Below are 20,573 nucleotides of genomic sequence, written 5' to 3'. Positions count from 1 at the left end.
GCACTTCAACCCCATCACAGCAGCCCCGGAGTACTAGCCACCCCGGAGCTCTGGGACAAAACTGATTTGACATTCACCTCTCTCTTCCTAGAGAAGGACTGTCCAATGTCTCTTTCTCTTCCTGAGTAAACATTCCCAGAGGCCGGGCAATTTTTCTTTCAACAAGTAAGACATCTGATCTCAACTCCTTTCTACTGACAAAGGCTAGTCACTTGCCCCTTCTAAAACCCTCTTCCTTTCTCTCCTGCACAAAAAGTCTCATTATTTTCTGTTTTTACTGCCCAGAGAGAACTTTGGCCAGGCACGTGCTCCTGCAGATAAAGCTGTTTTCCTGGACTCTAGGAAGCTGGTCCCTCACCCTTTCTACGAGGAGAGTGAGGCTGTTCATTTTACAGGCGCTACTTCAAATAAGAGGAAACCAAAAAATTAATCTCTAGCAGAAGCATTCATTTTCCCACAAAATTCGAACTGAAATTTGGTCTGCCAATGAAAAAATAAAACCACTAACTCTGTTTCTTGCACATTTTATATACCTCCCCCAAACATATCTTTCTAGAAACACAAACTGTTGATTATTCAATTGATGATGTTCACATTCTAACACATCAAAAATAGTTACTGGGCACTTCAGTGAGTTACTGAAGTGGATCACAGAGGAGGAGGGAGAACCTACCAGCCCCCGACCCAGGGGGTTACCTGCTGCTCAGGAGACACAACACAAACACCGGAAGCTGACCTTTCAAACGGGCACAGGGTGCCACATGACAAATACAAGGCAAGAACAAAACACGCTTCAGGACATGAGAGCAGAAAGGCCACCTGGGTTGAGTGGTAGGCAGAGACACTCTAGACGTTTGGTCTTGACTTGGGGCTAAAACAAAAGTAAGATTTAGAGGAGAGATTGCAGAATTCTAGAGGGAAGACAGTAGTAAAAATGTCGAAGTAAAAATGTGCTAAGCTTCCTGGAGATGATAAGAAAACTGGGCTGGAAGGTGGGTTCTACATAGAATACCGGAAAACATGGCAAGAAAACGTTAGCCTGGGACAGATTGTAGACAGCCGTAAATGCCAAGTGCCTTAAAAATGGGATTTTATTCTGTAGACAGTGAGAACTCCTTTATGGAGCCCACACTGCATGCCTGGCTCTGGGCTGGGTAATTTACATGTAGTGTCATATATAACCCAAACGTAACGCAAGAGCTCTGAACTAAGTAGTCTTGTCCCCATGTGCATGTGGGGGAGCTGAATATGACAAGGCTCAAGGATATCTATTTCTTTGATGCTTTTTCTTGATTTCGATGATTATTTCTCTGGTGAGCGTCTTCAACTGTATTCTTATGAACATATCTAGCTCTCTTGCCAGAAAAGTGCACCATTTCTCTGGAATATAGTTAAACAAGGTGGCAGATCTAAATATCCTACAAACTCAGCCCCTCCACTTCAGTGATTCAGCCTTTCCACTGACACTGAGCTGATGCTTTTTAGACACGAAGACTGTTGATTGCTGTGGAGTGGTTTGTGAAGGCTTAGCCTGATTTATTACTTGGTTTAATTCTTTGCCGCCTTCTGGAATTAATTTATTTGTATGATTGACAGATGGCCCAAAGTGATGCATGTTACACTGCAGGTGTGTGGGGTAGTGAGGAATCTGAAGAATGCTAGGACTGTTACTAAAAGTCAGAGAAGTGATTCTTTCCCAGTGTGCATTTTCTTCCCTTAGAATCACCTGAAGCGTAGAGAACTTCCATGTTGAAGCTCCTTGATTTGCTAACTTTACTTTAGAGCCCTATCATTATTTACAATGAGCAGCAGAATTGAGTTGCTGAAGCAGAAGGGCCTTGGAGACACCTAAGCTTGTCAGGTATGCTGCTGAGAATGTTTTCACTAAGAGATATTTTTTGCTTGTCTTTCCCATCAGTTGAAAAAAAGGGGGCTTTATATTAATTATCATAGCTTTTGCTTCCCCCTCCTCCCCTTTAAGGTAACAGTAATCTCACCTAGTCTCAACTGTCACTTGGCTGTCCTTACCATTTTTATGTACTTTGGAGTTTGATATAAACGTGTTGTCTCGCTGGCCAGGGAAAACTCAATTGAATTACTAACAAAATAGGAGATTTTGAGTTTTATACACACAACTAATTAATTGAGTATTGATTTTTCTCCAGTTACATTATACAATGCAAATGAAGATAAAAGGCACAGTCACTGAAGTAGAAAGGTGCCAGGGGAAAGGGGTACCCACCACACAGACTGAAGATTCCCATCACTTACAAGGTCCCTCACAAAAAGCAGAATCTTTTCAATTTGTTCACTAGTTCAATTACTTTTATGAGAAGTCCTTCAAAGTGTTTTGCCCTATTCAAGTCAAACACCTGGGATTGAAGGTGTGGACTGGCAGGTGCTCAGCTCCTTGGGGCAAGCGGGCAAGTGCCTTGGCAAGATAGCTGATAGGTTACACATATTCCAACCATCACACAGACTCCTGCCAGGAGTGCCAGTGCTGAGTGGAGTTGGGTGCTGGGCAGCAGGGAGGTTGGGGAGTCTGCTCGAGGGGAAGCAGGAAGCTCCCGGACCAACCCACATCCTCCACCCTGCCCCATTCCTGTGCTTCACCCTCCATGGTTTAAGTTTCAGCCAGAGCCACTAAGCTCTGGTGAAAATCCAAATAACTCTTCCCTTTCGGAAGAGTGGCTTCCAACATTTCAGTGGGCTTCATCTTAACATGCAATCAGAGTAATATTCAAAATACTTAGAACATGCCAGAGGACACTGACCCCCCCACAACCCGACACTAAGGTAAACTGGTCCATTCAAGACAAAGTCTACCATTCAGCTACTTTAAATTTATGTAAAACCTAACCTGTTCCTGCATGTTGGTTTTTAAGATTTTACTGTTTTTCCTATTTTTCTTTCTTTCTTTTTTTTTTTAATTTAACATCTTATTGGAGTACAATTGCTTTACAATGGTGTGTTAGTTTCTGCTTTATAACAAAGTGAATCAGCTATATATATTCATTTATCCCCATATCTCTTCCCTCTTGTGTCTCCCTCCCTCCCACCCTCCCTATCCCACCCTTCTAGGTGGTCACAAAGCACCAAGCTGATCTCCCCGTGCTATGTGGCTGCTTCCCACTAGCTATCTATTTTACATTTGGTAGTGTATATATGTCCATGCCACTCTCTCACTTTGTCCCAGCTTACCCTTCCCCCTCCCCCCCTATTTTTCATCTTTTCTTTTTTTACTGGATCATCTTTAGCTTATTTCACTACTCATTTTTTCCACTCTTTTTCTTCTGTTTTTGAATTTAAGACCAAGAAATAGAAATCAGTTATAAGGACAGTTTGTACCCAAACAGGAAATTCTGGGTGGCTCTTTCAGCCACATGTCGAGGGAGGATGGGTCTGCTGTGTTTGTCGGCACTGAGACAGAGGTAGGAAGTAAGATCAGAAAGTCTCAAATGCCCTGAGAGCACAAGAGCAGTGGAGAGTCTGCCCGAGATGGGATATCAGAGTAACACAGAGGGAGGTAACAACATGCATGGCAAGTATGTAGACGAAAACCTACCAGGTGTTTTGTTGGCAATGATCAAAAAGTTTGATAACCCTGTATTGAGGAGGCTATGGGGGGGAAGTGCTCTGCTGGTGAGGATGTAAATTGACACAACCCCTCTGGAAGGCAGTTCGACAATATCTATGAAGACCAGTGATGCATATACACTTTCACTCAACAATTCCTTTTCTGTGAACTTATCCGATTCATTATGCACATGAGAAATCATATACTTACATGATTACTCATTACAGCATTCTTTATACAGCAAAAGGTCTGAAACAACCCAAGTGACTATCAATACACACAGATTAAATAACTTAGGACATATCCACCCAATGGAATACCATGTAGTGGTTTTTTAAAAAAGGAAGAAGGAGGAGGAGGAGAAAGAATGAGAAAGTGATCCATCTACTTTGTGGAAAGTCTCCAAGATGAAACAAGGTACAAAACACTATGTACAATACACTGACTGTTGAACACAAAGGGCAGGGGATCATGCTGGCCATGGAAATGGGCCTCTCAGATCTGCTGTGGGAAGTAGGGCTGACTGGTGCCCAGCGCTCTGTGTCTGGATCCCACCATGTTCCTACTGAGGTCCTATTTCCTCCAGGCTGCCCCCATTCCATGACTGGGCACAGTCTATTTCTGTTGGAGCTAGGATTCCTCTAATTGGCAGCTGGCTCAAGGACTCCCCACTGGCCAGGTCAAAACTTCCCAGATCTGTGCTGTGGTCTGAGACTCCCCCTTTCTTCCTCTTATTTGCCCCCAGGAGTCAGACCTGCCTCACAGCCTGAAGGCTCCCCTGTTGCTCTTGTTGCCTCTCCCCTTCACCCTAACTAATACCTGGGAGAAGATGCACATACTCCTATTTTCTTTTATGGGCATAAAGAAACTCCAGAAGATCGATCACCTCTTTGAGGAGTGGTAATGGCACACAGGATAGAGGGTTGGGAGGGAGACTTTTTACTATTTATGCATATCTACACATACACAAATATACGTATATAAATATATATGACTGCAGTACATATTCAAGAATGTAATAAAAATGTTACATGCATCTAGTGAAAACAGAGGGCAGCACAGACCTGGGATGCAGACAGCAGCCCTGTGGCATTGTGATTTATAATAAGAGACATGCATTTGGTCTTCCTCCTCTTTTCTGGCACAGAGCTCATAAGACAGCTGGAATTCTCTAAGTGGGGAGAACAATCAAGTTGTCTTCTGTTATGTTAATGAGGTGACTTTTAGAAAGCTGGTAACCTAAGGATGGGGGCTAGTTGCCAGGGAACCCAACTCCACCCCTGAGGGGCTGGAGGTTGAGTCAATCACCAATGGCCAGTGATTCAATCAACTGTGCCTGTGTAATGAAGCCTCCCTAAAAACCCAAGAGGAGGGGGTTTGCAAAGTTTCTGGGAAAAATCTTTCCTGGGAACCCAGACCTCAGTTCCTCACTGGCTCTCTCTGAAGCCTAGGTTCTAAAACTCCATCAGCTGGAAAAGCCTGGAAGCCCTATAACAAAAACCACTTATCCACTCAACAGAAAAATAAGCCATGTTACCCTCCTTCCCAGCTGTTCTCCCAAAGAGCCATACAACAACCCCCAGGAGCACAGAGAACACGGGCACAGTGTTGCTGACTTGTCTCCAGAAAGGTTCAGGGGAGCCCTTCAAACTGCCCGCCATCTCCATGATGCCTGCAGCCCTTCTACTCAAGGCCTCGCGCCATCACTCTCCCTTCTCAACTAAAGGAGGGGATTGCGGGGCCTTGCTCTTCTCTGAATTTCTTTAATAATCTTTGAGAGAGAATTGGAAAAACAATCCTGACTTGGTCATATGTACAGGTTTAAGGTTTTAAAGTTATTTTATTTTCATTTCTACTAAAGCCAATAAAAATTCCTTATCTGATAAATATTTATAGAAGCACTAAGATTAAGTGATTTCTTTTAGCAGATACTCATCTCTGGAGCCAAACAGACCTTGATTTAAATTCCAACTCTGCCTCTTATAGCTTATGGAACTTCAAGCCAGTATCTTGGCCTTTCTGCCTCAATTCCTCAGATGCAAATTGGGGAAAATAAGACTACCTTATACTGTTGACAAGAGGATTAAAATAAGATGCCATGCACAGCACGTGGCATTGTACCGGTTGGCACATAACAGGAATTTAATAACAAATAATAAAGCCTTCTCCTTTCTCTTAGAGCCCTGCAAAAATATGAAAATTAGATTTTTTACATTTTCTGGTCAAAGACAATAATCAGTATAAAAATCTCATTTTACAGTTGCCTGTGCTCCCTTTGCTTTTGCAAACAACATCGGCCCAGTTATGCCGCATAACAGTTGTTGGAGCCACATTCATTTGCCCCGTGATGCCATTAACTCTGGTGACTTGTGTTCCTCAAGACCCAGCCCAAAACCAGAAGTCAGTTTTGCTTTTTGTGGTCCTTATGTGATTATTGTTGCTCCCAATTCTCTTCTTTGTGCCCAAAACCTACGCCTCAAGCCAAATGAGTGAACAAAAGTTGTTGCTGGGTCAGATTCTGGTCGTCCTCCATTATGCCCCTTCCCCCTCAATGACTCCCAGGGCAACACCATAGACAGAGATGGAGACTTCTAGACCCTGGTTACTGACGCTCAAGATCAAAGAGTTTGGTCTTCAGACAAGGAATTAATCCTGGAGGTGAAAAATAATGTAAGAAGGATTGAAATGTAAAAGATCACTCTACAAACCAAGACTTGGCCACCGTCAAGCTCCACACTGAGTGTGACCTCCTTGGGGGTGTGCACAAGAGCTAATCAGTTGACAACCTCACACTCATAGCAAGGCCAGAATCAGCAGGAAGCAAAAAGAAAAATTAAAAAAAACACAATCAAAACCAAAACACCTGCTGGTTTAAGAATACATTGATTCTCTCTTTATTGCAGGATAATAATTTTTGGTGTCATTTTCTAAAATGCTTTTTTGGCCATCATTTTAGCAATTGTTTTCACCAACTGAAAGCACTCTGGGGAGCACCACCCTCCCTGGCAGTGGCATTGAAGCCATGATTCAGCGCTCACTGAAGTCCAGACCTCCATGGTCTAAAAGGCATTTTCAGAGACAAGTGGGAAAAGTAAAGATGGTTGCTGTCTCAAGGAATGTAAGAGTTCCACTATTAATTTGGAAAAGAATCGCCCATTTGGTACTTTTTTCCCATAGAATCTGAAAAATGAAGTTATAATATTTTGTTAGGTGATAAAGAGCACAAACTGGATTGTTTTCATTTTCTACTAAAGATCTTATAAATAGTTAATGTTGTTTTGCTTCTAATGTTTACCAGACACATTCCTTTTTTTAAAGAAATAGCCAAAACTTTTAAAACACCCATTATATTCTCCTATTATGAAGAATAATTTAACTTTACCTCTTATATTGAATGTTAAACTGGGGTAGTTTCTTTTTTTTTTTAATTTATTTTATTTAGTTTTATTTTTGGCTGCGTTGGGTCTTCCTTGCGGTGTGTGGGCTTCTCATTGCAGTGGCTTCTCTTATTGCGGAGCATGGCACGCAGGCTTCAGTAGTTGTGGTGCACGGGCTTAGTTCCTCCGTGGCATGTGGGATCTGCCTGGACCAGGGCTCAAACCCGTGTCCCCTGCGTTGGCAGGTGGATTCTTTTTTTTTTTTTTTTTGAATTCAACAAGTATTTATTGAGTGCCTGTTATGTGCAAGATTTTGTTTCAGGTACTTGGGACACATCAGAAAATAAAACAAAGGTCCCTGCCCTCATGGAGCTTACAGTCTAGTGTTTATGACCACTTCACCTGGACGTGACCCTGCGCAAGTCACTGTACCTCTATCTTCAGCCACCTGATGCAGGAATAAGCAGGCCCAGCTCAGACATGGGTAACGGCTTGGTGTGCTGGAGAGGCCAAACAACACACCCACCCCCAGCCCACCACCCAGACAGTAGACAGGACTGGAAGCTGACTTTTAATAATAAAGTACAAGGAGGAAAGAGCACAGGGACTGGAGCAAGTGGTCTGCTGTGCTGCGGCCCTAGGGCCTGGGCTGGCTACACAAACTGCTGCTGCTGCTGCTGCTTCTTGGTGGTTGCCTTGCTGGCAAGGTCCTTGGCCTTCTCTGTAGCTGCCAGTGCCGTTTCCTTGGCCTTCTCCTTGGCTTCCTTGGCTGTTTCAACAAGGGTTTTGGGAGGGGCCTCACCTTGCAGCTTGGCCAAGATGTATTCAAAACCCTTCATAGTCTTGGTCACGTTGCTTTTGAACCGGGCGAGACCAAATTCCTGGACAGCTCTGGAGACGCCGAACAAGCTAGAGGAGACCCAGGCTTCCGGGCAGATTTCGGTCCAGCCGCTGTTATCAGAGTTCACACGGTAAACACATCGTTCCTCTACCACCATCAGCCGGGCATGGTTGATGTTCCAGGTGAAGGTGATCATGGTCTGGTTCTGTGGGTCCACAATAGAATCCTCCAGGATGTACACTGAGTGAGCAACATTGGCAGGAAATAGTCGCTCAGCCCAGCGGGGCACCCTGTTCGTCTTGGTCAGGAGTCGCCGGGACAGGAGCTTCTGGTCAGGGGTCACCTCCCAGTGCACTATGTCTTCCGTCAAGACATGTTTGCTATAGGGATTCGGGTACCGCTGCCACAAGGCAGCGAACACTTGGTCCCAGGAACTCCGGAGCACGCTCTGGCCCAGGAAATACTTCACCATTGTCCAGGCCGGGCGGGCTCAGTGCCCGCGCAACATCAGGGGTGCGGAGCCCGGGGGGCACACGGAGACCGGGCTGGAGCTCGACGCTTGGCCGCCAAGCTAGCAGCTCAGTCACTCCAGCGCCGCACCCAAACAGGCGCCACCGCCGCCATGAAGATTTGTCTGCAGGTGGATTCTTAACCACTGTGCCACCAGGGAAGCCCTGGGGTAGTTTCTTAATAGTATTTGAGCATCCATAGTAGTCTATGTCTCCACCAAATTAGAAAACAAATTTATAAACAGTATTACCAAATCAAATATATTTTTACCCTAAAATATGGAAATGAAATCTGTGAGTTCTCCCTTTGAAACAGAAGTGAAACACATATTGCACCATCAACTATGGGAATAGTACATCAACATCTTTGCCTTTTCCATAAGCTGTAGGGTCAGGCAGTGACCCAGAAAGGCAAGCAGTGGAAAGAAAGGACCTAAACATCCTGTCAATTCATGGAACCCACCACCACCTCCAAGTTGAGGAAGGGTGACCGTGTGCTTTCCTGTTCTGAATATTTACTTCGTTACTTGTTCTAACCCACTTTACATGCAATTGGATTCAGGAGAAAGATAAGGAGCGAAAGGGGAGAAGCACAGGATAATCTTTATCTCTAGGCTCAAAATTCCACTAAATATGTTTTCACAGAGCAGTTAAGATGAAGGTCCAACTATATAATAATAAAACGATCAATACAAGAAGAGGATATTACACTCATTAACATATATGCACTCAATATAGAAGCACTTAAATACATAAAATACTAACAGACAAAGGGAGGAACTGATGGGAATACAATAATAGTAGGAGACTTTAACACCCCACTGACATCAATGGACAGATCTTCCAGTCAGAAAATCAGTAAGGCAACAGAGATCCTAAAGGATACAACAGAACAGTTAGACTTAATTGACATCTTCAGGACACTACATCCAAAAAATAAAAACAAAAACAAAAAACAACCATAATACACATTCTTTTCAAGTCCACATGGAACATTCTCTAGGATAGATGACATACTAGGACACAAAAAAGCCTCAACAAATTTAAGAGGCTAGAAATTGTTTCAAGCGTCTTTTCTGACCACACCAGCATGAAACAAGAAATCAACCACAGAAAGAGAAATGAGGAAAAAAAATTACATGGAGACTAAACAACATGCTACCAAAAAACCAATGGGTCAATGATGAAATCAAAGAGGAAATAAAGAAATACCTTGAGACAAATGATAATGGAAACACAACCATACCAAATCTATGGGATGCAGCAAAAGCCGTCCTAAGAGGGAAGCTCATAGCAATACAGGCCTTCCTCAAAAAACAATAAAAATCTAAAATAAACAACTTAAATGACCACCTAAAAGAATTAGAAAAAGAAGAACAAACAAAACCCAAAGTCAGCAGAAGAAATGAAATAATAAATATTGGAGAGGAAATAAATAAGAGATCAAAACAACAGAAAAGATCAATAAAACCAAGAGGTGGTTTTTTGAAAAGATAAACAAAATTGACAAGCCTCTGGCCAGGCTCACCAAGAAGAAAATAGTGGACCCAAATAAACAAGATAACAAATGAAAGAGGAGAAATAACAACAAATATGGCAGAAATACAAAAAAACAAAAAAGAATACTGTGAAGAGTTATATGCCAACAAATTGGACAACCTAGAAGAAATGGACAAGTTTCTAGAAACATACAGCCCACCAAAACTGAATCAAGAAATAGATAATTTGAACAGACCAATAACTAGAAGTGAAATAAAATCTGTAATTAAAAAAAAAAAAACTCCCTGTAGGGCTTCCCTGGTGGCACAGTGGTTGAGAGTCCGCCTGCTGATGCAGGGGACACAGGTTCGTGCCCCGGTCTGGGAAGATCCCACATGCTGTGGAGCGGCTGGGCCTGTGAGCCATGGCCGCTGAGCCTGCGTGTCCGGAGCCTGTGCTCCGCAGTGGGGGAGGCCACAACAGTGAGAGGTCCGCATAACGCAAAAAAAGAAACCTCCATGTAAACAAAAGTCCAGAACCAGATGGCTTCACTGGGGAAGCCTACCAAACAAACAAAGAAGAACTTATACTGATCCTTGTCAAACTCTTCCAAAAGACTGAAGAGGAGGGCACCCTCCCAAAGTCATTCTATGAAGCCACCATCACCCTGATACCAAAACCAGACAAAGAGACTACTAAAAAAGAAAATTACAAGCCAATATCTTTGATGAATACAGACACAAAAATCTTCAACAAAATATTAGCAAACTGAATCCAACAACACATAAAAAGGATCATACACCACAATCAAGCTGGATTCATCCCAAGGGTCACAAGGATGGCTCAACACACACAAATCAATTAATGTGATACACCACATCAACAAAAGACAAAAACCACATGATCATCTCAATAGATGCAGAAAAGGCATTTGATAAAATTCATCATCCATTCATGAGAAAAACTCTTGCCAAAGTGGGTGCAGAGGGTACATACCTCAACATAATAAAAGCTATTTATGACAAACCCACAGCCAACATAATACTCAATGGTGAAAAGCTGAAAGCCTTCCCACCAAATTATGGAACAAGACAAAGATGCTCTCTCTCAGCACTCCTATTCAACATAGTATTGGAAATCCTAGCCACAACAATTAGACAAGAAAAAGAAATTAAAAATATCCAAATTGGAAGGGAAGAGGTAAAATTGTCATTATATGCAGATGACAGGACACTCTGTAAAGAAAACCTAAATACTCCACACAAAAACTATTAGAACTGATAAGTGAATTCAGAAAGGTAGCAGGATACAAGATTAACAAACAGAAATCTGTTGCATTTCTTTACACTAACAATGAAATATCAGAAAGAGAAACTTTTAAAAAATCCCTTTTAAATATGTGTCCAAAATAAAATAAAATAAAATAAAATACCTAGGACTAAACCTGACCAAGGAGGTGAAAGACTTACAAGCTGAGAACTATAAAACATTGATAAAGGAAACTAAAGATGACTCAAAGAAATAGAAAGATATCCCATGCTCCTGAATTGGAAGAATTAGTATTGTTAAAATGGTCATACTACCCAAAGCAATGTACAGATTTAATGCAATCCCTATCAAATTACCCATGACATTTTTCACTGAACTAGAGAAATATTCCTAAAATTTATATGGAACCCCAAAAGACCCAGAATTGCCAAAGCAATCCTGAGGAAAAAGAACAAAGCTTACAGCATAACACTCCCAGACTTCAGACAATGCTATAAAGCTACAGTAATAAAAAATGTGGTATTGGCACAAAAACAGGTATATGAATCCATGGAACAGAATAGAGAGCCTAGAAATAAACTCACACACCTACAGTCAATTAATCTTTGACAAAGGAGAAAACAGTGGAGAAAAGACAGTCTATTTAGCAAGTGGTGTTGGAAAAACTGGACAGATGCATGTAAATCAATGAAGTTAGAACACACCTTCACACCATACACTAAAATAAACTCAAAAAGGCTTAAAGACTTAAATATAAGACATGACACCATAAAACTCCTAGAAGAGAACATAGGCAAAACATTGTCTGACATAAATTGTAGCAATGCTTTCTTAGATCAGTCTCCTAAGGCAAAAGAAATAAAAGCAAAAATAAACAAATGGGACCTAATTAAACTTACAAGCTTTTGCACAGCAAAGGAAACCATAAACGAAATGAAAAGACAACCTAGAGAATGGGAGAAAATACTTGCAAACAATATGACCAACAAGGGCTTAATTTCAAAAACATACGAACAGGGCTTCCCTGGTGGCGCAGTGGTTAAGAATCCACCTGCCAATGAAGGAGACACAGGTTTAAGCCCTGGTCTGGGAAGATCCCACATGCCGCGGAGCACCTAAGCCCGTGCACCACAACTACTGAAGCCCTCGTGCCCTAGAGCCCGTGCTCTGTAACAAGAGAAGCCACTGCAATGAGAAGCCTGCGCACCACAGCGAAGAGTAGCCCCCGCTCGCCACAACTAGAGAAAGCCCATGTGCAGCAACGAAGACCTAATGCAGCCAAAAAAAAAAAAAACCGAACAGTTCATACAACTAAATAGCAAAAAAACCCCCAAACAACTGAATCAAAAAATAGGCAGAAGGCCTAAATAGATATTTCTCCAAAGGAGACATACAGATGGCTGACACGCACATGAAAAAGTGTTCATCGTCACTAATTATTAGAGAAATGCAAACCAAAGTACAATGAGGTGTCACCTCACACCAGTCAGAATGGCCATCATTAAAAAGTCTACAAATAATAAATGCTGGAGAGGGTGTGGAGGAAAGGGAACCCTCCTACACTGTTGGTGGGAATTGGTGCAGCCACTATGGAGAACAGTATGGAGGTTCCTTAAAAAACTAAAAATAGAGTTGCCATATGATCCAGCAGTCCCACTCCTGCACATATATCTGGAAAAGATGAAAGCTCTCATTCAAAAAGATACATGCACCCCAATATTCATAGCAGCACTATTTATAATAGCCAAGACATGGAAGCAACCTAAGTGTCCATCAACAGATGAATGGTTAAAAAAGATGTGGTATATATATACAATGGAATATTACTCAGCCATAAAAAAGAATGAAATAATGTCATTTGCGGCAATGTGGATGGAACTAGAGATTATCATACAAAGTGAAGTAAGTCAGACAGAGGAAGACAAATATGATATCATTTATATGTGGAATCTAAAAACATGATATAAATGAACTTACAAAACAGAAACAGGCTCACAGACATAGAAAAGAAACTTACGGTGACCAAGGGGGAAAGTGGGGAGGAATAAAAGGAGTTTGGGATTAACAGGTATACGTTACTATATAGAAAATAAACAAAAGAGTATGAAAAATAATATATATATACACACATATATATAACTGAATCATTTTGCTGTACACCTGAAACTAACAAAACATTGTAAATCAACTATACTTCAATTAAAAATAAAAATATATTTAGGAAAGATTTTTAAAAAGATGAGGGTCCAGTAAATTGTTTTATTTAAATATTCCACCATTATATTTTGCAGAGGCAATAGAGCTTCCTCAAAGCTAACATGGCTTGTTTTTATTTTGTGATCTATTTTACAACTGATATTCCTACATACACTTTTTTAGGTGACTGTGTGGTTTTCACCTCAGGTCTTCAGCAAGAACTACAGAGAAGAAAAGATTCTGAAGAATCAATCAAATTTTCTGTCAAGTCCCAGTAACATCCCTGTCTTAACCACGTGCAGGAGAGATGAAACACATTATCAACCTGTATGAAAGCATCAACAGTACAGCAAGAAATAATTCAGACTGTCCTCCTGTGGTTTTGCCAGAAGAGATATTTTTCACGATATCCATTGTTGGGGTTTTGGAGAATCTGATGGTCCTTCTGACTGTGATCAAGAATAAGAATCTTCAGTCACCCATGTACTTTTTCATCTGCAGCTTGGCTATTTCCGATATGCTGGGCAGCCTGTACAAGATCTTGGAAAACATCCTGATCATGTTCAGAAACATGGGTTACCTCGAGCCTCAAGGCAGTTTTGAAACCACAGCAGACGACGTGGTGGACTCCCTGTTCATCCTCTCCCTCCTTGGCTCAATTTGCAGCCTGTCTGTGATCGCCGCTGACCGCTACATCACAATCTTCCACGCTCTGAGGTACCACCGCATCGTGACCCCGCGCCGTGCCCTTGTCGTCCTGATGGTCATCTGGACGTGCTGCATGGGCTGCGGCATCACCATCGTGACCTTTTCCCATCATGTCCCCACGGTGATCGCCTTCACAGCATTGTTCCCGCTGATGCTGGCCTTCATCCTGTGCCTCTACCTGCACATGTTCCTGCTGGCCCGCTCCCACGCCAGGAGGACCTCCACGCTTCCCAGAGCCAACATGAGAGGGGCTGTCACACTGACTGTTCTGCTCGGGGTCTTCATTTTCTGTTGGGCGCCCTTTGTCCTTCATGTCCTCTTGATGACATTTTGCCCAGCTGACCCCTACTGTGCCTGCTACATGTCCCTCTTCCAGGTGAACGGTGTGTTGATTATGTGTAACGCCGTCATTGACCCCTTCATATATGCTTTCCGGAGCCCAGAGCTCAGGGACGCATTCAAAAAGATGACCTTCTGCAACAGGTACCAGTAGAATTATTGGTCCCTGATTTTAGGAGCCATGGGGAAATACTGTCAAGGGACAGAGTAACGTGACATACCAACAATACTAATGCTCCAACTGTTCTTTCCTTCCCTAAAGCACACGAGGAGAATCTCACTGACTTGTGTTGTAATAGCTCAGTTCCTTGTGCACAGCCTTGCTGTAGGTACAACTTCTATAGCTAGAGAGACAAAATATTTACTAAAAAGAAGGACAAGATACAAAGCACATACAGCAATACACATATGAGAACTCTGGGCTGAGGAAGAAGTTGTTCTTCTATATATATCTAGCTAGCCTATCACTGGGGTGGCCTTTCCAAAGTACTAGGACAAGTACTCAGTGTATAAACTACAGGGCCTTTGTAAGCCAAGGTGCCATTAAGTTGCTGTAGCTGAATTTGCCTGTCCCCGACTGCCACACAGAATCCCTGCTCGCCTGCTTTCCCTTCTGCCTGCCTGCTTTCTTGTATGCCATCTCAGATCTTTCTGGAGGCAGGCAGGATGCACATTATAAACGTCAAATAACCAGTGTTGAGTTTCCAATAATAAAGAAACCTTCTCCGTTAGTCTTCTTTGCTAACTCAGTATCCCACTGGCCTTAAAGTATTTTCCTGGTTAAAACTCCTCAAGCTTTAGGAAAATAAATTTCAAAGGAGGAAGTAAAAATTTAATCCATTTGGTTCCTATGTAGGAATAAATAAAGGTCAGAGGAAAATTGTGAAGTTTGTAGAAGATATAATCAATCCTTGTGTATCTGTCCAAACACAGAAGTAAATGAAAAGACGTCCCAAGCCCCAATATGCATTTTGTGGACTAAGTCAAGAGTGTGTGTGTTCACCATGTTTTTGGACTATGGGGGAAACCAAGACCAAAACATACTTCAAGACAGTGCTATTATTGAGACCCAAGCCAGAGAGTGATGAAAAACACTTAAACTCATTCCACAGATGAGTCTGAGAGGCAGATAACATCACTGGAGAACTTCATCCTACCATCATCCACAGGAAAGATGCCAGATATCGAAAAGCAACATCCCAAGTAGGGTAAAGGAAGCATAAATTGCAAGTTCATATGTTTTTAATAGCTAAAGATAAAGCTTAAAGAGGAAGCAAATTCTGATCCTAAGTCCTTGCTGAGATGGAAGAGAGAAAGAGGCGAGGTCTGCAGGTGCATGGAGCTGAAATGCTCAGGATCCACAGTGAGGGACGGCGTCTCGGGATGAGGCAGTTCTTGGCCCTCGGAGTTTTCCCTGAGCTGCTGAAAGGAGAAGCAAGCCACAAGCAGGACTGCTGGCTGGGTGATGGGTTGGATATTAGGTGTGGGGAGGGACAGGGGCTTAAGAAGCAGAAGAGAAAGCACAGAGTTAAAGGGAAGGCAGCTGTGGGCAGGTGTCCAGAAAGCCTGTGACACAGCTTGAAGGTGAAACACACAGTGTGTCTTCTGGTCCTCCATTCTCTAGAAATCCTTCTTTGGTCCTTCCCTCTCACCAAATGAATGATGATACCCTTTTTCTCCTCTTATTTCTCTGGCAGAACCTCCAGGACAAAGGCAAAAAGAAGCAAAGATTGAGGGATTCCTTACGCTTTTCTTCACTTTAATAGAAATGCTTTTAAAAATTTCACCAATAAGTTTACTTTTTGAAAATTACCTTTCATCAAGTTAATAATGTTCTTTTTCTGCCTAGTTTCTTAACAGTAATTTTTAATCACTAATCAATGTTGAATTTTATTTAATGCTTTTTCAGCATCTATCAGATGATCAGTTTTTCCTCCTTTAATTTCTTAAGGTGGTATATATATCACAATAGATTTTTAACAGTTGGGCTATCTTTGCAAACTTCAAATGAAGATTGATATGTAGTATACCAACCATGGTCATATTTACAAAGCTAAAATATACTGTTTGACAAACAACTTATTGTGAATTATACTTTTACATATTTGAAATTACCTATAATGATATAATTTAATTTATATTTCATGAATGACCTCTAGTGAATTTTATGAAAAATGAGAACAGTACCAAAAAATACAGATTCAAGATATGTGGTTTTGAGGGAATTCCCTGGCTGTCTAGTGGTTAGCGCTCAGGGCTTTCCCTGCCAGGGCCTAGGTTCGATCCCCGGTCTGGGAAGTAAGATCCTGCAAGCTGTGCACTGCGGCCAAAAAAATAAACAGATATGTGGGTTCCATAAATATTCCCTTTAAAATAAAGGAGAAGAAATTATACATGGAATATTTAGTTGGCTACTCCTTTACGTATATTTAGTGATTTTTAAAATCTATTTTGTGCAGATCCCTATTTGCTACACATGCAACAGTTTGTAGCTAGAAATTCTCACACTCAGGGTGACAACCTCCCATTGACATTACAATATGATCATTGAAGAAACAGCAAACAACTGTTATTTATTTTGCCAACATGTGTTGTATATTTAAGATCTATTATTTGCAAAGTATTGCTGAAAAAAGAATCCAGTTAACTCCTCTTTGCAAATCTACATATGTTTCTTTTTTAAAAAATTTTATTTTTATGTATTTTTGGCTGTGTTGGGTCTTTGTTGCTGCACGTGGGCTTTCTCTAGTTGCAGCGAGTGGGGGCTACTCTTCTTTGCAGTGCGTGGGCTTCTCATTGTGGTGGCTTCTCTTGTTGCGGAGCACGGGCTCCGGGTGCGCGGAGTAGTTGCGGCTTGCTGGCTCTAGAGCGCAGGCTCGGTAGCCGTGGCTCGCGGGCTTAGTTGCTCCGCGGAATGTGGGATCTTTCCGGACCAGGGCTCGAACCCCTGTCCTCTGCGTTGGCAGGTGGATTCTTAACCACTGCGCCACCAGGGAAGCCCTACATACATGTTTCTTTATCCACATAAGTGTAGTCTGTATTACAATTAAAATTTTTGATAGTATGTTAAGAGCCCCTAAATACCTATATACCCTCGTGCAGAGAAAGCACATCTTTTGTCACATCCCCTAATGTCTCAGGTCAGACTTCGACCATGTTCCTCAGAACTCTGAAAATAAGGAGGGCAGAGGGCAGGAGGACCCACAAAAGATTAAGAATACCCTTCAGAACAGTGAGTGTCCCTTGTTTCCATTAGGATATTAATAAATGTACCTAATTTAATTTTTTTAAGAAAGTTTTATGTCAGTAGAAGCTGTACTATATCTGAGATAACAAATCCCATGAGCTTAAAATCTGTTAAAAGTCTTCATTTTATCTGTCCCTACTTAATCCTTTTCAATTTTCTACAGGTTCTAGCAGTCTGGGGTTTGTTGAACAAGACTGTGATGTCATACAGACTTTAAGCAGGACCCCTTACAGCCCTTGCTGAAGAGCGCTGAAACTTTTCTCCTGCTCCCTTTCTCCTGATTCTTTGATGATATCCAACCCAAGAGTGTTGGACACATTGAAAATTGTCCCAATACCAATAAAGCTAAAATGTTGATCAAGTAAATTCATAGAATATGTCTAAAAGTGGCAAGAACTTCCTTTTACAGATAGAAAAGCACAGTCATGAGAGGTAAGAGAACGATTCAAAATTCACGTCATTGAGTTCAAATCCCAGCTCCATGTGTACTATTTGTTTTTTTTTGTTTGTTTGTTTTTTTCGGTACACGGGCCTCTCACTGTTGTGGCCTCTCCCGTTGCGGAGCACAGGCTCCGGACGTGCAGGCTCAGCGGCCATGGCTCACGGGCCCAGCCGCTCCGTGGCATGTGGGATCTTCCCAGACCAGGGCACGAACCCGTGTCCCCTGCATCAGCAGGCGGACTCTCAACCACTGCACCACCAGGGAAGCCCTACTTAGATCTTTAATTTCCCTCAGCAATATTTTATAGTGTACAAAACCTATACTTTTTTGTTAGATTTATTCCTAGGCATTTTATTATTTTTTTTCTTAAGATCATTTTTGAATTGTTCAGTACTAGCACACAGAAATATAACTGTTTTTTGTACATTGATCATGTATTATGTAACTTCGCTGAACTCATAGTTTTTTGATGGAGTTTTTAGAATTTTCTATATATAGTTATCTGCAAGTAAGACAGTTTCACTTATTCTTTTCCAATCTGAACGCCTTTTATTTCTTTTTCTTGCATGATTACACTGGCTAGAACCTAAGTAGCAAGAGTGAACATCAGTGCCTTATTCTCAATATTCTTTCAACAAGCATAATGTTAGCTGTAGGTTTTTGTAGATGCCTTTTTGATCACAGTGAAGTTTCCCTTCTATCCCAAGTTTGTTGAGAGTTTTATCATGAAGGGATGTTGGATTTAAAATACTTTATCGAAATGTTCACGCTGTTTTCTCCTTTATTCTATTAATAGTGTTATATTGATTTTCAGATATTAAACCTTCCTTGCATTACTGGAATAAATCCTACTTAATCATGGTGTATAATCCTTTTTATATGCTGCTAGATTCTGTCTACTAGTATTTTGTTGAGGATTTTAATCTCTATATTCATAAGAGATATTGGTCTGTAGTTTTCTTTTCTTGTGATGTCTTTTCCTGGCTTTGGGTGGTATCAGGGAAATACTGGCCTCAAAGAATGAGCTGGGAAGTATTCCCTCCTCCTCTGTGTTCTTTTTATAAAAAATATTTATTTATTTGGCTGCACCAGATCTTCGTTGCAGCATGTGGGATCTAGTTCCCTGACCAGGTATCGAACCCAGGCCCCCTGCATTGTGAGCTCAGAGTTTTAATCACTGGACCACCAGGGTAGTCCCTCCTTTGTGTTCTGTAAGAGTTTGTGAAGGACTGGCATTATTTCTTCTTTATATATTTGATAGAAATCACCAGTGAAGTCATCTGGGCCTGAGTTTTTCTTTGTGGAAGATTTTTAAGTATTAATTCAATTTCTTTACTATTCAGATTCTCTAATTCTTCTTGAGTGTTTCAGTATTTGGGGTCCTTTTGTCTTTGTAGGAATTGGTCCATTTCATTTGTCTGATTTGTTGACATAAAATTGTTCATATTATTCCCTTATAATCCATGTATATATTGTAAATTTGATAGTAAATTCCTTTCATTCCTCATTTTGGTAACTTGTCTTTTCTTTTTTTCTTGGTCAAGTGTGTCAATTTTGTTGATGTTTATAAAGGATTTATTTCACTGATATTCTCTATTGTTTCTCTGTTTTCTATTTCATTTATTTTCCCCTCTAATCTTTATTTCCATCCTTCTTACTTTGCGTTTAGTTCTCCCACCCCCTCATTATTTAAGTGGAATCTTAGGTTATTGACTTGAGATCTTTGTTTTCCTTCCCAATATAGGTGTTCACAGCCAAAAATATTCCTCTAAGCAATGCTTTGGCTTCATCCCATACATCCTGATGTGTTCTGATTTTCATTCAGTGCAAAATATTTTCCGATCTTCCTTGTGATTTCTTCTTTGACCTACAAGTTATTAAAATCTTTTTTGGTTTAATTTCCAAATATTTGTGGATTTCCCAAATTTTCTTCTGCTGTTGACTTCTAATTAAATTCTACTGTGGTAGTAAAAATACTTTGTATGGTTTTAATCCTTTTAATTGTATTGATATTAGTTCTATGGTCTATTCTGGAGAATATTTCATGTACACCTAAGAAGAATGTACATTTTGCTGTTGTTGGGCGAAGTGTTCTATAGATGACATTTAGTTTAAGTTGGTTGATAGGGTTGTTCCAGGTCTTCTGTATCCTTGCTGGATCAGGGTTATCTTTTAAAAACAGAATAAATGACCTCATTCATATAATCCTCTTGTGGCTTTCTACTGACTTTAGAATAACAGATTTCTCCCACTCCTACCTATCTCTATGCATTCATCATGTACCACTCTCCACTTTGCTCAATTAACTCAATTAGCAAGCTAAAGCTATCCTTGTATTCTGTTATCGATAAGATCCATTATAAAGATACAATTAAAATGGTGTGGTACTGGTACAAGGAAAAACAAACTGATCAGTGAAACAGAATAGAGTCCAGAAACAAATTCACACATATATGATCACCTTTTACATGACAAAGGTGGAAAACTGGTATCGTAAGAGAAGGATGGTTTTTCTCAATAAATAATGCTGGGACAACTGGAAATCCATAAGAGAAAACTTCTACCTTAAATCCTATTAACAAAAATAAA

The 20,573-nt window shown here is 41.1% G+C and overlaps 1 protein-coding gene and 1 pseudogene across 1 annotated transcript; one reads left to right on the top strand and one right to left on the bottom strand.

Annotated features, from left to right (window-relative positions):
* Window positions 1–7,222: 7,222 nt before the first annotated feature.
* LOC115841992 (PRELI domain-containing protein 1, mitochondrial pseudogene) lies at window positions 7,223–10,015 on the bottom strand (annotated as a pseudogene).
* A 3,540-nt stretch (window positions 10,016–13,555) lies between these two features.
* MC2R (melanocortin 2 receptor) lies at window positions 13,556–14,449 on the top strand. Its single transcript, XM_030836486.2, has one exon. It carries the CDS (start codon window positions 13,556–13,558, stop codon window positions 14,447–14,449), a length of 894 nt encoding a protein of 297 aa, XP_030692346.1.
* Window positions 14,450–20,573: the final 6,124 nt, after the last annotated feature.

The sequence above is a fragment of the Globicephala melas genome, chromosome 13 (genome assembly GCF_963455315.2).
Source record: "Globicephala melas chromosome 13, mGloMel1.2, whole genome shotgun sequence".
Classification (NCBI taxonomy): Eukaryota; Metazoa; Chordata; class Mammalia; order Artiodactyla; family Delphinidae; genus Globicephala; species Globicephala melas.
This window is presented reverse-complemented; position numbering and strand designations above follow the sequence as displayed.